At 37.4% G+C, this 16,041-nt stretch overlaps 1 protein-coding gene across 1 annotated transcript in view; it reads left to right on the top strand.

The window, feature by feature from the left end:
* VAV3 (vav guanine nucleotide exchange factor 3) overlaps positions 1–16,041 on the top strand; it is a 349,804-nt gene that overhangs the window by 233,510 nt on the left and 100,253 nt on the right. The window contains exons 19-20 of the mRNA XM_002928305.4: positions 1,729–1,754; positions 7,074–7,119. Coding sequence (XP_002928351.2) covers positions 1,729–1,754; positions 7,074–7,119 — 72 coding nt within the window. The remainder of the gene's footprint in view (positions 1–1,728; positions 1,755–7,073; positions 7,120–16,041) is intronic.

The raw sequence follows: 16,041 nt of genomic DNA, 5'->3' as shown, positions 1-16,041 counted from the left end.
AAAATTACAGTTTTTTTTTAATTGAAATTAAGTTGCATACTCATTTATGAGCACTGAACCCAAAAGATCTGAGGTTTTTCCACTTCAGAGGACATCTAGAAATAGTCCAAGCTTTCCTCAGTCTCCTTGGATGGAAAACTTTAACTTTTCTCCCATTTGGTGCTTCTTGCAGTTTACAATTCTTAGCTCAGACTTTCTCCAATGCACCAGGAGGAGAAAAAAAAAAAGTAGTTTAGGGCTATTCTGGAATATAGGTCTTTCTGGTCAAACCAGTGAGACAGGTATCACACCTGCTCTGTTAGGAACCTAAGCTCACCTAACCTGGGTTCTAAGTCTGGCCACAGCATCCAGCCAAATGGTACTTATACAGATCCTCTCCACAAACTGATCCTCTTAGGCAGTCTTTCTTCTGAAACATTGCATATTTCTAAACGAGGAGGGAAAGAAGTGATATAGCTTTCTGTCCAGGAATACTCCTTTGTAGGGGCCAACTTCAGACTTGGCAAAGATGTCTTCAGAGAAGGCGGTCTTGTGAAAGTCAGGGTGAAGGGATTTGAAACTGACAGAGGAACGCAGACCTAACTTTTCTCCCAAAAGGTGACTTTTTGGTCACATGTCTTCCGTTTTCATTAATCAGGAGTAGTGCTTTATCAAACAAAACACCTTCTGTTCCATGCCCCAGGCAGCTTCCTGGGTAAAGCAATCTGTGGCGGCTAGTCAGGTGTTATGGTCGGAATTTTCCCCTTGAACTCTTGGTCGTGGGGCTTCTTGGATTCTCCTACAGAAACAGCTTACAGAGCTCTCATTTAGGCCTGCCCATTCTTTCCTGATGTTTCCTTCAGTTTCTTCTTTTCTCAGATCCTTCTTTACAGGGACGTTTTGGATGGAAAAACTATAGGCTCAAAATGATGAGGTGTTTTCCTTCACAGTCTGGAAAAGCAGTAATGTGTATAGGTGCTCCTGGGACTGGGGAAAGGAAGCATCACCCACCAGTTGTCCATGTGCAGTGTGTGCCTTTACTCTGAGTGACCCTTTACCCTTCTGCCACCGTAGTCACCTGCAGATCTCAGGGCCCTTTATAACTGCTCATCATTTTCAAGAACTCAAGTGTAACGAAGAGATTGTTGTTTCTATTTACAGATGGGGAAACTAAGGATGAAAGGAAAATAAGCATGGGAATTGAATCCTGTCAGTCTTTTATTTCCCTCTTTAAATCAAACTGTATCTCCCCCCAAATCAAAAATAAGAGTTATAGCCACTTAATGAAAAAAAATCCATATGCAATATTATACCGCATTAAATTTGCAATTGTTATAGTCGGTGAAATACCTTTGTTAACTTAGTGTGTCTAGATTCTTAAAACGAGGTGTGTTGAAAGCCAGGTTGCCACCTGGCTTTCTCTCATGCATGTAAATTTAGTGCAAGCCTCTGTTTTAAGGAGCTTTATGTGGTTGGATTGACATTGCTTAATCAACAATTGAAAAAGTTAAGCATAACCTAGAAGTCATTTAGAACTATGAGTCACTTTCCTGACAAGCCAATAAGGCAAGAGAACCTGGGTTGCAAAACAATTACTAGCCCAGCCTGAGGGACCCTGGAAATATATTACAAGTATCAGTTAGGGAAACAAAGCAGCAGTGTTTTACCAAGCTGCAGAGAGCAAGCTAAGGTTGCTAACCAAACAAAATAACTTTACACTGACAATGCCAATTTTTACATTTGTTTCAGAACAAGGGACGCTCAAACCACTGGAGGTAAGATTAACATTTCCTTTTTTTTTTTTTTTACATATATATATATATATATATATATTATATATATATATATATAACTTTTGCATTTCGGGTTGTTTGCTAACTTAAGCAGGCTTGAGCTTTTAGAGTGTGAAATGTGCCTCTTAAAATGGATAGAAACAGAACTAGAGTGAGCAACCAAGTGCTTGTGAATGAAATGCACAGGTTAAATCAGGAATGTTCAGTCAGTCACCTCCTAAAGATCTTCGGTAGAGGAAAAATGTGAATATTTAAGAATAGGTGTGAAATGGAACCTTTCAGACTCTTAGTACTTAGGTAAATTTCAAATATTGTAGCAATGTGTGGCACTGATATGGGGATACTTTCCCCTCGTTTCCTGCAGAATTCCACAAAGCCCTGGAGTTTATAAAATTTAATGCATCTGTATTCGTTGGAATGAATATCTTTGATCCTGCTCGTACAGAAGGAAGGTAGCCCTCATCCCAGGGAATTGCTAGACCTGTCCCTGTCATGAAACATTGCATTGCTGCCCAACATTTGCTAATCCTAAAAAGTTCTGACATTGTTCATCTAAGGATGTGGATTCAAATTTCTAGTAGTTTTCTGTTTTGAACACAAACATGATTTCTATCATGTCTTATTGATCAAAGCAAGATCTGCTAACATTCCTTTTGGTTTAACACAGTCTAAGGTCTAATGGCTTAGAACTGTGTGATCCCTGTCACCTCTCAGAATAAGCTATTTTTGAAAATATGAAAGAATGAAAAATATGACAGTTTCTAGACCATTGCCTTGGCTTTTAACCAAAAGTAGCAAATTTCTCACCTGACCTCCAAAAATAATACCACAGAGAAAATGAAAATATAAAATGCATGTGATTAGTTATATGAACCAGAAGTATAGTAACTTGAGAATTTCAGAGTAAAAGAATGACAAAAAAATTCTATACAAAATTATTTTAACAGGTAATAATTATATATCATTAAGAGTGGTGTAATATTTTTTAATAGGCTGGCACTTATATAGTTGGTAAAAACAATGAAAAGTACAGTAAGACATCAGATAAGAAGTGAGTGTTTCTGCTTCTCTTTTGCATAAGCACAGAATTTCTGCACATAGGCTTTCAAGAATGATGGGAGGATGCTCATATGCACGTCTTCAGTTTATCAGTCAATTATATATTAAAGGCTAGAATCTAGATCAAGGAATATTTTTAAAATAGTTCATGCAATTTCTTCTAGGGCTCAAATAAATTAATGTGAAATTTCTTTCAGTGTTTAGTTGACAGGTAAGGTTTTTCAGAGGACTGTAGGGGTGCTGCCTATGAAGATCTTGGAAAGCAGCTTGCTTTCTCATATTCTCATGTTATCCTTAGGTTATTGAGACAGAGTTCCTCTTAGAGCGCGGAACTTTGTTACTTTACAAAAAAAATTTTTTTTTCCGCAAAGAAGCTGATTTCACTTGATTTTATTAAGTGATGTGAAGTGAGTATATTTACAGAAGTGTGCTAATAAGAAGTGGTTAATCATTTTCAAATGATACTAAATAATTCTCTCCAGGCATTTTTATCCTCTTAAAAAAGTACATGGAAGCCTATTATGAAATGAATTAATTTTCACATTGACTTTTTTTTAATGCAGCAGCAGTGGTTTAGTGACTTGTTTCACTTTTGAATACAACAAGTGCAAAGTTTATTTAATGTGTGATTCTGCCAATAATCTTTATTTTGGATGCATAATTATAGTCACTGGCCAACCTATTTGGAAATTTTAGCTTGGTTTGGGGAGAAGTGTAGCAAAAGAACATTAAGAAGCATCTGTGTTCTGTGAACTGCATTTCTCCCCCTCTCCTGAAGATCTTCTTTCTCTCCATATACCAGTGTGCAGTCCTATTCTGTTCCCCTTTCAATAGCTATCTTTGTGACTTTTTTATTTTTAATTTTGCACTTCATTCTCAAGGTAGGTCAGTTTCAATAGCCACAATATCTATAGGCCTTCATGACAACACTTGGGATGTTCATTCCATGCCCCATTCTGGAGTGGACCTTCAGAAGCTACCTCTAGCTCTAGGAAGTAAGATTATCATTATGTATCCATTTAATGTATATGTACACTAAATCCATTCCTTAAAGGTTTTTCTACCTGTAAAACAGAGAGGAACCAAAGACAGTTCCATAGCAAATGAACCTTTGCTTATTTTGTTGGTAAAATCAACAGAGAATTAAGTTTCCCCCAAGAGGCAAGAAGAGACTCTTGGGTGATAAAAGTAGTTCTTTTAGAGAAAGACAAGGTAATAGGTAATGAAGCAAGAAATAACTCAAATGCTTCTAAAATTAGGTTGGTTGGTTGTCCCCTCCCTTGCCCCATCTAGGTTGATCAAAAAAAATTGAGAAGGCTCTGAAGATCAGTTCTCCTGATCTCATGGAGGTGTACCTGACAGCTCCCAGGGACTGTGCCTTCCTGTTTTTTCTCCTCTCCCTGCTGGGGACAAAAGCTCTGTCCCAGTCTTTTAAGAATACAGGTGGGGGAGGGGACTGTGTTGGATGAAATATGATAGAATGACAGTTGAAATTAGCATTTTAAAATTGTTTAAATATGCCCTGCTAAACATTTCTAAAATTTCTTACAATGTAAAATACTTTTTTTAGGTGCTTTTGAAGTGTAATGCATCTCCAGAGGCATTTGGTCTAAGTAGCTGAAAAAAAATTTTTTTCAGTGCAACAAATCATAATTCCACTGCCCACTCGTCCTGCAGAAAAGTTTGTTTTCAGAGTCACTGAGTTTTAGGAGGAAAAATCTAAAACATAAGCAATAGGGCAACAACTTAGAAAAATCTTTTGTAATTTGTGTGCATTTAAACAGTCAAAATACCATGAAGTTAGTAGTAGTAGTAATAATAATAATAATAATAAGCTGTCACTTAGTAATCCTTACTGCATGGCATGAACTGTTCCAGTCATTTCACATGATTCATTTATTTTTTTTTTAAAGATTTTATTTATTTATTTGACAGAGATAGAGACAGCCAGTGAGAGGGGGAACACAAGCAGGGGGAGTGGGAGAGGAAGAAGCAGGCTCATAGCGGAGGAGCCTGATGTGGGGCTCGATCCCATAACGCCGGGATCACGCCCTGAGCCGAAGGCAGATGCCCAACAGCTGTGCCACCCAGGTGCCCCCACATGATTCATTTAATTCTCACCACAAATGCTATGAAGTTGTACTATTATTATCCCCATTTTACAGGCGAGAAAACTGAGGTACAGAGATGTTAACTAACTTGTTCACAATCAAATAGCAGGTGCCAAGTGATGCGGTCTGAGTTGGAACTCTGGCAGTCTGATTCTAGAACCCATATTCTTAATAATTATACCATGTTCTCTCTTTTTTTCATACAGTGCGATACTAGTTTCGGGTGTACAATATAGTGACAAGTGTACTCTTTAATCTCCATTGCCTATTTCACTAACCCCCCACCCTCCCCCTCCTCTGGAAACCACCAGTTTGTTCTCTGTATTTAAGAGTCTGTTTTTTGTTTTTCTCTTTTTTCTTCATTTTTGTTTTTTAAATTCCACATATGAGTGAAATCATATGGTATTTGTCTTTCTGTGACTTTTTTCACTTAGTATTTTACCCTCTAGATCCATCCGTGTTGTTGTAAATTGTTCTCTATTTTAATCCTAACTTCAAGGTAATAGAGCGTTGGTCTTGAACACAAGGGCTCTTTTTCACATTTCAAGTCTGTAATTTTTAAATGGTGCTAGCTCAGGGAATTCCAGGAATAGTACCCAAAGGTTGAATTCCTTTCTGGCCACTAAGCATTTTGACAGTAGAAGGTAGACGAGCATAGAAAGACAGCTTCTACTGTACAAAGGTGAAGGGACATGTAGGAAGTAAAGAGCAACCTGATATCCATCATTATATATTTTCCTGTTGAAAATATTGTCCATTGTGTTCATTGTCCTTTATAGAGAGCGCTCTAAAGAATGTTATAACATTTCAGATAGAAAAGAGATTTTCTCTGAAAAGCAGCTTTCTTCCAAATTATCAGTTATGAATCTTTGACTCTCATGCTTCCCCTTTTTGTACCTTGGCTACCAAGAAGCCCAGAGTGACATTCTCTTCTCACTTGTAACGACTTTCTTTATACTAGTTTTTCCAGTACAGCTATCCATCTTGCTTAACACAGGTACAACACTGATTTTAATGGTCATATTCAGTTTTTAAAAATCCATTTTGAAAGTAGTTGGGTAAAAAACAAAAATTTTTAAAATTTATCCAGTTTGCTTTCACCTTGAGAATCCTGAACATCCGCTTGATGGGCTTCGAGGCCATTAAGAAGGCTGTAAGACCCTATTTCACCCATTTAACTTGTGAATGAAAACAGCAGGAAGAACCCTAAGAAAAATCCATGGCTAATGTGTGCTTAGCAAAGCCACATGTGCTCTGAATGAAACCAAGTCTCCTCCACACACAGGCGCAAACCCCAACACGCATAGGGAGAAAATTGCTTTTGTGAAAATCTAAATTATATGGTAGTTATAAACTCAGCATTTCATCCAGTTGTATAATAAAAAGTGATAATCAGGCCCTTATTAATTAGTGAGATTACTCTAGTAATCTAGGTAGAAATGAATTTAATTCATGTGAAATTGAACACATAACCATGCATTTTAAAACATTTAAAATTTCTTTTGTTTTGCATCTTATTTATAATTTTTGTAATGCACAATTTTTCTTATGGCTTTCTTTTCTGTGATAAGAATTCACTTTCGTGGTTCACAAGCTGCATGCTTGTATTGTTTCTTTAAGTACTGAGATACAGGTGACCATAATTAAAACAGCATTCTCAGTGAAGTGTGTGTTAGAGCTTCAGATCTCTGCTTTGAGGTTCTCCAGTCTCTGACCTGTCAGGCTTCAGAAATAGCTGACTTGGAGTTTTGGAGATTACATGTCTTTGCTGGGAGCATTTTCCAACCAAGAATAGCTACTTGGGCTCTGTTCTCATAATTCCTGTAGTCATTACAACTTCCAAAAAAAAATTTTTTTTGAGTCCTCATACCCAGAGATGGCAAATGAAAAGATGTTTCTTTTCTATGACGTAACATCAACAACGTCAAATACAGATGTTCAAGTGGAAGACTCGTTAGAGAAGCAAAACGGTTAAATTATAAAAACTGTAGAACCACATGTTTTGATCAAAATTTAGTCATACTTTTAAATGGAGAAAGTAAAACATCAGTTGGCCTTCCAAAATACCGTGTACTGATACAATTCAATAATGTGAAATCTTTGTTTTGCTTTGTTTTACTTTTCTGCACAGAAACGGACCAACGGACTCCGGAGAAGCCCCAGACAGGTGGATCCAGGTGCGCTTCTGATTACGTGTCTATAATCATGACTTCAGTTAAGCGATTATGAAAGTATATGGGATTTGCTGTAGCAATCAGACAGATTGTCGGCCTTTGTTCCTGGCAGTTTGGTATGTAATGTGTGACCAGAAGGCGCCAGTCTAACGTGTAAATCATTTACCTGACGGTGCTTCCTGGGACAGGCTCACAGGATGAGTAAACGCCCATACCACACTCTTTCAACAACCATCATGGAGCTGGTTATATTCTTACTGAACAGCCTCAGGCTCCTGGGTTAATGCTAACACAGTCAATGCCCTCCACCTTCTCCCTCCCAAATATGGAAAGAAAATCAACCAACAAGCGGGCACTTAAAAATTAACTTTTCTGAGGGGTGCAGGGAGCTCATGAACTAGACAGTCTTGGTATCCAAAAGTATTTGGGAAAATACTTTTCTTCGCAGTTTATCTGTACTCTCTTATAATGGAAGAATGAATTTAAGGACTTTGTGAACGAGTATTCTCCTTGGGGACCAATTATCGGTCTGCAGAGAGCATTCAGTCTTTTTCTATTTAACATCGTGAGGTTTGCCCTGTCATTATTTTAGAATAATTATTTTTCATCCATTAAGCAATGCCTTCCACAGCTTAATTACCAAAGATTTGTTATGTATATGGTCATATTATGGCGGGTAAAGGGTATTCATAGCTGAAGGATTCAAAATATATGAACTCGATAATAAATCAGGTGGGACATGAAGTAACCCTGCTGGAAAATAATCTGGATCATGTGTTTTGTTTTCTCATCATAAACAGTGTTCACCTAGTTGTAAAGTTTAGCTTTCAAAGCATTATAGCTTTCAACTGAAACCACACCCATGGTAGCCATGCCAGTTCATGAGCTGTTCGAAAAGATTTATAGGAGCTTTGTTGCCTCTGGCTAGAAAGTGCCTCACTTATGTCCTGAGATCAGTTTAAATCTTCTAGCTACAGAACAGAATTGAGGCCATTAAAAAAATAGGGGTTCTGGTTTACTTTAATAGCTCGAACTTTCCCACACAATACCCTTTGCAGAGGTTTCTGCAATAATATTTAGAAGCGACTTCTTCTGTTCTATTTAGTAGGACTGTGTGACTGTGAGCATACTTTTTTTCTTATTTTGTGTGAGTTGTAGTTTTTTATTTCAGAAAATGATCTAACCTTTACAAATGTTATTTTAAAAATATTTTTCTCTTTCTTCTATGGGCATTTTTATTTAATCCATTTTCTTCCAGGGAAATGAATTTCTGTAGTGTGTCAGTAGGAACACATTTGAAAATTAACAATTTACTCTATAGCCAGAATTTTTAGGAGCCTTTAGATTATTTAAAGAGAGGTGTAGTGAATTCATAGATTGTAAATATAACAAAGCTGACCAGTAATATGATAGTTTATCCTCAAGTTGATGGCTCTCTATAGGTACCGCCATTCTGGTATTCCTAACTGTCCAAAGACTTTAGAGCTTCAGGAAGAATCAACTTACAAATACAAAAGAAGAGGTCCTATATGTTATGTTTGTAAGAGAAAAACGCACGCGCGCGCGCACACACACACACACATTGTATATCATGTAGTTTTCCATTAGGTGTGGTAATTATGTATGAGCATTTTCTCATTTCTCCACATTTTGGGGGGGAAAAACCCCAAAAAGCAAAAAGAAATAGTTCATGATCTTGCCTGTTATAGATACTAACATGATAACTGTTTCTCCCTGTAGGTGTCTTTTGATGTTAGGCTTGAATCATGTGTTCAGAGTTGATTGTCTTTTGCATCTTTGCTTCTTTCAGTTGCAAAGCTTTTTTTTTTTTTTTTTTAAATATCCAAAGTTAACCCTTGCTTGATCACTGCCCTCTGCTGAGCTGGTCCTGTCATAACTACCACTTAGCGTACTTTCACAGTTTTTACACTCATTCCAAGATGTATAAGAAATCAGCAAAACTGAGGCTTCCTTAGCAAGGACAAGCTGTTTCCAAGGGGCATTATTTGCTGTTAGTGCTTTTACCATGGAAATTCCTTTTCTAGCGAATTTAGTTGACATCTCCAAGTGCTAATATACACTGACTGCTTTCCAGGGTCTTACTCAGGGTGGCTTGTAGAAAAAAACTGATTAACTGTAAACCTTATTTGGAAAGGAACTTAATGCATAGTTTTATGGGTAGTAGGTGCTTGTTAAATGAATAAGTACTTGTTAAATGAATTAATGAATAGCCGAATGCTTTTTCTGCACGCGTTGACTCTTGCTTTTTCAATTCCTCCTCCTGACAAAGTGGATGGATGTTGGAGCACTGAGTAATCTAGTGGTGAGGAAGAAGCATGGCTCTGGGATACATTGCCTGGGCTGGGGGGGGGACCCAGCTTCAGCACTCACTTGCTGTTGACCTATGGCAATTTCTTTCTCTCTCTCTCTGCTATAGTTTCCTCATTAAGAGGGCGCTGATAATGGCACCTACCTTACAAAGTTGTGAGCATTACATGAGTTAATAGGTATAAAGCACTTACAGCAGCACCAGGTATGCAGTAAATGTGAAGGGGTGGCATTATTATAATTACTACTTTATGATAGAGCATGGACCTTAATATGGGACAGTTAGTCGTGTGTAGAAGAATCAATAATATTTGCCAGTTATTTCTTTGCAAACAGACCCAGAATTTTATGTTGATTTTCCATTGAAGCTAGAAGTTTCATAATTATAGTTGTTTTCGATCTGCAGTTGTTCCCTGCTTCTCTGATGGATTTCCATGATACTTTGTGTATCTTTAGGAAGAGAAGCAATCAACAATGGTGGTCGAGAGCGTTTTGGTAAAGGGAGGGTAGTGTTTGTGATTACACTAAAGAAACAAAAGAAAGGAAAACCTCCCAAATTGAAAACATATATCGTGGGGTTCTATTCAAGAAAAATGTGAGCTATGGGTTTGCACCATGTCAGGTCAGCATATTTTAAACATTCACTCTTGGGGGGCCTGGGTGGCTCAGTCAGTTAAGCATCCAGATCTTGATGTCAGCTCAGGTCTTAGTCTCAGGGTCATGAGTTCAAGCGCCAGGCTGGGTGTGGAACCTATTTGAAAAAAACAAAAACAAAAAACATTCACTCTTAATTAATAATTTTGGTTAATCTTTATAGAAAATATTTACAAATGGCTTTGCAGTTTTTTCTTCTATTGTATGCTAAGAAATTTATCAATTTATGATCTTGACTGCTTTTACAAATATAGTAATGTGTTAGTTGCAAATTCTGGTAGCTCGTTTGGATATCTTAAATATAGCAGGGTATTTTCATCAGTTTGTACTTTTCTTCCTAAGACAGATGTTGGTTTCAGGAAAATAACACTTGTAAGAGACAGATCAATTATTTCAGGAACACGGAGGTGCTAGGCCTTTTTCAAGAACATGAGATCATAAATCTCAAAATCTGAGCTCTGGTGTAATATTTATCACCTAAAGTGGCACTCAAGGTCAAAGTTACCAATTAAATTTTAATACTGAGCTTTAAAATTTTCCTTCTACGTATAAAATATATAAGATTTATTTTAGTTTGCATGTGGCACATCTGTGTACCAGGACATGTGTTCTTGATCAAGCCCATGTTTTTTGTCTTAAATTTGTGCAATTCATAGCATCTTGTATAAGTCCACAGTCACTAACTTTTAAAAAATTCAGGCCCTTGTTCTGTGTTGTGCTGCCTGAAGATTAGATGGAGTGACGGCAAATATTTAGGCAGCTCATTTTCCTTCTGATCTTAAGTTACCCGTGTGATTCGTGATAACCTTGAAGAGTAAATGAACAGATAATAGTTAAATGATAAAAGAGTTCTTTCTGAGAGCTCTTGCTTTTCATATGCTTATTGTAACTTTTGATTACAGAGAGAAACATGTGGCTTGGAAACATTGTCTTATTCACTGAGGAGATGTCCTACAGTTTCTTAGCAGAGACACCTTCAAAGATGGTCACTTTCTCTTTCAGGTGGATAGGATTGATATGTAATGCCACTCCTATTCTTGTATGAAGAAAGGAATTCAATAACTCTTTTTTTCATTACCAGCTTTGTATACCACAATAGGCACCAGCAATATCATTAATTACAAAACATGGCTCCTTTTCATAAGGAATTTATATTCTGCCTAAGGAAGGACTAGATACAGGCACAAAGTCTTAATTGCATAAATGCATGTATATAGGGGTATATATGAAAATATTTTAATATTACATTACTGTTTTATATACTGACTCACTATGCTATGGCATAGTGTCATAAACACAGTGAATAGTCTGATAAACATAAAAATCGAATTATGTAGTATGTGCAAAAAAGCAAATGGAATTGGAAGAGAGAAGCACATGTGGGCTCATACTGCTTTTAGTCTGGGTTGTCTATGTTTTTATTTATGTAAACAGCAATTTTGTTATGCCAGTTTATTGTATTGAATCACAATTTAATACAGTCTTCCTTAATGTTTTAATTTCAAACAATTGTTGAACTCATTCCAAATCTGAACAGGATTGTTGATTTCTTTTAGCTTTGCTTCTAAACATGTCAGTTTGCTCAGTTGAGAAATTTTGTATTTTTAGTTTCCAAATACAAAACATTGATGAGAAAAATAGCAGCCCAGGATTTTAAAAATCACTGATCTAAAAATACATTTTTCCTTTTTTATGGGGGAGACTATATTCTTGAAGGCTTTAGTAAGTGAGTTTTTGTCTATAATAAATAAGTAATAAAGTATCCATAGATTATGATATTTCCGTATTAATCAGTCAGACCTACTTCTGTATTTTCTGTCACCCCTAAAACTAATTTCTCATCAAATATAAATAATCTAAATATTGGGAGCATAGTTGTAAATGTGTAAAAATATATGTCACATTGAAAGAATGAACTTGAAAAAATTGGGACAATAGAGCTCAGTGATTAAGATTCATTGCACAGAAATGACAAATCCAAGCTGCAAATGAGTGCTGGGAGCCTGCTCTGGTTTTTAAAATAGTTGATTTGTTCTCGAGCTTCTAGTAAATTATAGACAATAAGACTAGTTTTGCACTAAGGCAATCGATTCCCTTGTTGTTATTTTCAGGACTACTACCATTCTCATTCCCTTTACATTGATGACAGATTTCTGAAATGTACATCCTAGTCCCACGCTCACATCTTTTTCTGGTTTGGGGAGGATTTATTGTTTCCTTTAGCGTCTCATGCCAGGCTCACAAAGGGTCACTACTGTCGTCTGGCAGGTCTGTCCACACCTTGCTTAGCCAGTGTTTTCCACCTGCTCAGGTACCCCCAGCAGAGGAACCAGGGCGAGGCAAATATTTGAAGACCTACACAGGGATGCTTTTGGTGGGAAACACGGTATCAATAATGCAATTATTGAAATAAAACACTTGGAATATTATATATAGAACTTACCTCTGGGTCATTTATGCACTGCTAACTGATAATTTCTGTTATTATGGTAATCGCGTCTTTAGAAAATATTAAATATTTAGAAATATATTCTAAAAAGGTTGTCAAGCCTGGTGAGCTGCTTTTAACATTTATCACTGAATAAAGCACTCCTTACTTGGAAAGTCAAGTATGACCTGGGCTTCCTTTGCTATATCTATGGTCCTGGTAGTCAAATATTACATTTCAGAAGAAAAAGAATGTGCTATGTAAGGCTAAGTACACAAAAAAAACTTCAAAAATTTCTTGTAGGTCAGTGTCCTCTGGCAACCAAGGAAACTTGTTCCAGAGCTTTAGTCTGAAGTAAGGCAAATGAAAGGAACCAGTGGAGTCAAAACTATTGGCTTCAAATTGTATATAGTAGATATATTTATAAATAGGGAGAATGATTCACAAGTTAATTAGAATATTAGAGGTCAGTTTGTGGAATTTCTATCAAAATGACTCATATTGGCAATTATATCTTTCAGTATATTCGAATCAAGTTGACTTTTAAAATTTTAATTTGAAAAGAAGAGCTTAAGTTAGTTACTTTGTTTTCTACAGATAACTTTTTTGAGACTCATTCTTTTGTACATAGAAATTAGAAATATATGGAAGCTTACCCATCTTCGAGAAACTTGGAATTTTGTTGGAGAGAGAAGACATACAAAAATAACCTGTCCAACAGTAATACTGTGTGGTATATGATGAACCACCAAAATACGCGGTGTAGGTTATAAATGGTATAGTTGACTCACCGGGCAAGTGCGTAAGAATTCCTGTGGACTCAGGGACACAGGACAAGGAGAGAAAATCTCTGACAAGCACATCAGTGAAAGTAAATTTACATTGAACTGTAGATGTTTCAAGTTGCCAGTCTGTTACTAGTTTGGGTCAGTTCAGTTCACCAGCACCCAGTGTGCTTTTGTTTGTCAAGTGACATAAACCCATTTCAAACTAGAAAAGCAAGTAAAAAGGTGGAAAAAAAAACAAAAGATGATTTCCATATGAAATTTCTTTTCTATGAGAAAGAAGGGCTATCCGGGTGCCTGGGTGGCTCAGTCAGTTAAGCATCTGCCCTCAGCTCAGGTCATGATCTCAGGGTCCTGGGATCAAGCCCAGTGTTGGGCTCCCTGCTCAGCAGGGAGCTTCTCTCTCTGCTTGCCCCTGCCCCTGCTTGTCTCTTTCTCTGATAAATCAATCAATCAATCAATCAATCAATCAATCAAATCTTTAAAAAGAAAAGAAAGAAAGAAGGGCTATATTTCCAAAGAATGGGGGAGGGGAAAGGAGCTTAGTTTGAGCAGCCTTCATGTACAGGCATCCCTAGTTTCATTGCACTTTGCTTTATTGCTCTTCCCAGACACTGTGTTTTTCACAAGTTGAAGGTTTTGGCAACCCTGCGTTGAGCAAGTCTATCAGCACCATTTTTCCAACAGCGTTTGCTCACTTCGTGTCTCTGGGACACATTTTGGTAATTCTTGCAATATTTAAGAATTTTTCATTATTATATTTGTGGTGGTGATCTGTGATCACTATAATCACTATATAATCACTGTGATTATACTTGTTTTGGGGTGCCACAAACCACGCTCATAGAAGACAGCACACTTAATTGATAAATGTGTCTGTTTCTGTCTGCTCCACTGACCAGTTGTTTCCCCATCTCTCTCCCTCTCCCTGGGCTTCCCTTCTCCCTGAGACACAACAGTATTGAAATTAGGCCAACTAATAACCCTATGATGGCCTCTAAGTGTTCCAAGTGAAAAGAACAGTTGCACATCTCTCACTTTAAATCAAAAGCTAGAACTGATTAAGCTTAGAGAGGAAGGCATGTCAAGAGCCCAGATAGACCAAAAGGGAGGCCTCTTGCAGTAGTTAGACAATTTGTGAATGCAAAAGAAATGTGCTTGAAGGAAATTAAAAGTGCTACTCCAGTGAACCCCCGAATGATTTAAAAAGAAAAAAGTGAAACAGCCTTATTGCTGATATGGAAAGTTTTAGTGATCTAGATAGATGATCAAACCAGCCATGATGTTCCCTAATCCAGAACAAGGTCCTAACTCTTCAATTCTCTGAAACTTAGGAGGGGTGAGTAAGCTGTGGGAGAAAAGTTGGAAGCCAGCAGAAGTTAGTTCATGAGTTTTAAGAAAACAAGTCCTTTCCATAACATCGAAGTGCAAGGTGAAGTAGCAAGGGCTGGTGTAGAAGCTGCAACGAATTATCCAGAAGATCTAGCTAAGCTAACTAGTTGGATACAATAAACAACAGGTTTTCAATGTAGATGAAATAGTCTTCTACTGGAAGAAGACGCCATCTAGGAATTTCATAGCTAGAGAGGAAAAGTCAGTGCCTGGCTTCAAAGCTTCAAAGGACAGGCTGACTTGTGTGTTAGGAGTGAAGGCTGCTGGTAACCTTAAAAGGAAACCAGTGCTCATCTGCCATTCCAAAAATCCTAGGGCCCTTGAGAGTTAGGCTAAATCTACTCTGTGCTCTATTAGGAGAACAGCAAAGCCTGGATGACAGCACATCTGTTTTACAACATGGTTTACTGAATATTTTAAGCCCACTGTTGAGACCTACTGCTCAGAAAAAAGTATTCCTCTCATAATATTACTGCTTATTGACAGTGCACCTGGTCATCCAGGAGCTCCGATGGAGAAGTGCAACAAGATTAATGTCGTTTTCGTGCCTGCTAACACAACATCCACTCTGCAGCTCGTGGACCAAAGAGTCATTTTGACTTTTTAAGCCTTATTATTTAAGAAGTACACAGATAGTGATAATGATTCCTCTGAAGGATCTGGGAAAAGTAAATTGAAAACCTCCTGGAAAGGAATCACCATTCTAGATGCTATTAAGAATATTCACGATTTGTGGGAAGAGGTCAAAATATCAACATTAACGGGTGTTTGGATGAAGTCAAATGCAGCCCTCATGGCTGACTTTGAGGGGCTCCAGACTTCAGTGGAGGAAGGAACTGTAGATATGGTGGAAATAGCAAGAGAGCTAGAATTAGAAGTGGAGCCTGAAGATGGGACTGATTTGCTGCAATTTCATGATAAGACAAGAATAGATGAAGAGTTGCTTCTTAAGGAAAGTGGTTTCTTGAGATGGAATCTACTCCAGGCGAAGATTACTAGAAGATTGCTAAAATGATAACAAAGAATTTAGACTATCACATCAAGTTAGTTGATAAAACAGTAGAAGGGTTTGAGATTGACTCAAATTTTGAAAGAAGTTCTGCTGTAGGTAAAATGCTATCAAACAGCCTCACTCGCTACAGAGAAATTGTGTGTGAAAGGAGGAGTCAATTGATGTGGCCAACTTCATTGTCTTAGTAGAAAAAAATCCCACAGGTTCTCCACCCTTTAACAACTACCACCCTGATCAGTCAGCAGCCGTCAACATGGAGGAAAGACCCTCCACCAGCAGAAAGATTATGATTTTCTGAGAACTCAGATGGTGGTTAGCATTTTTTA

This window comes from Ailuropoda melanoleuca, chromosome 2, assembly GCF_002007445.2.
Source record: "Ailuropoda melanoleuca isolate Jingjing chromosome 2, ASM200744v2, whole genome shotgun sequence".
Classification (NCBI taxonomy): domain Eukaryota; kingdom Metazoa; phylum Chordata; class Mammalia; order Carnivora; family Ursidae; genus Ailuropoda; species Ailuropoda melanoleuca.
Note: the sequence above shows the minus strand (reverse complement) of the source record. Positions and strands in the feature narration are given on the sequence as shown.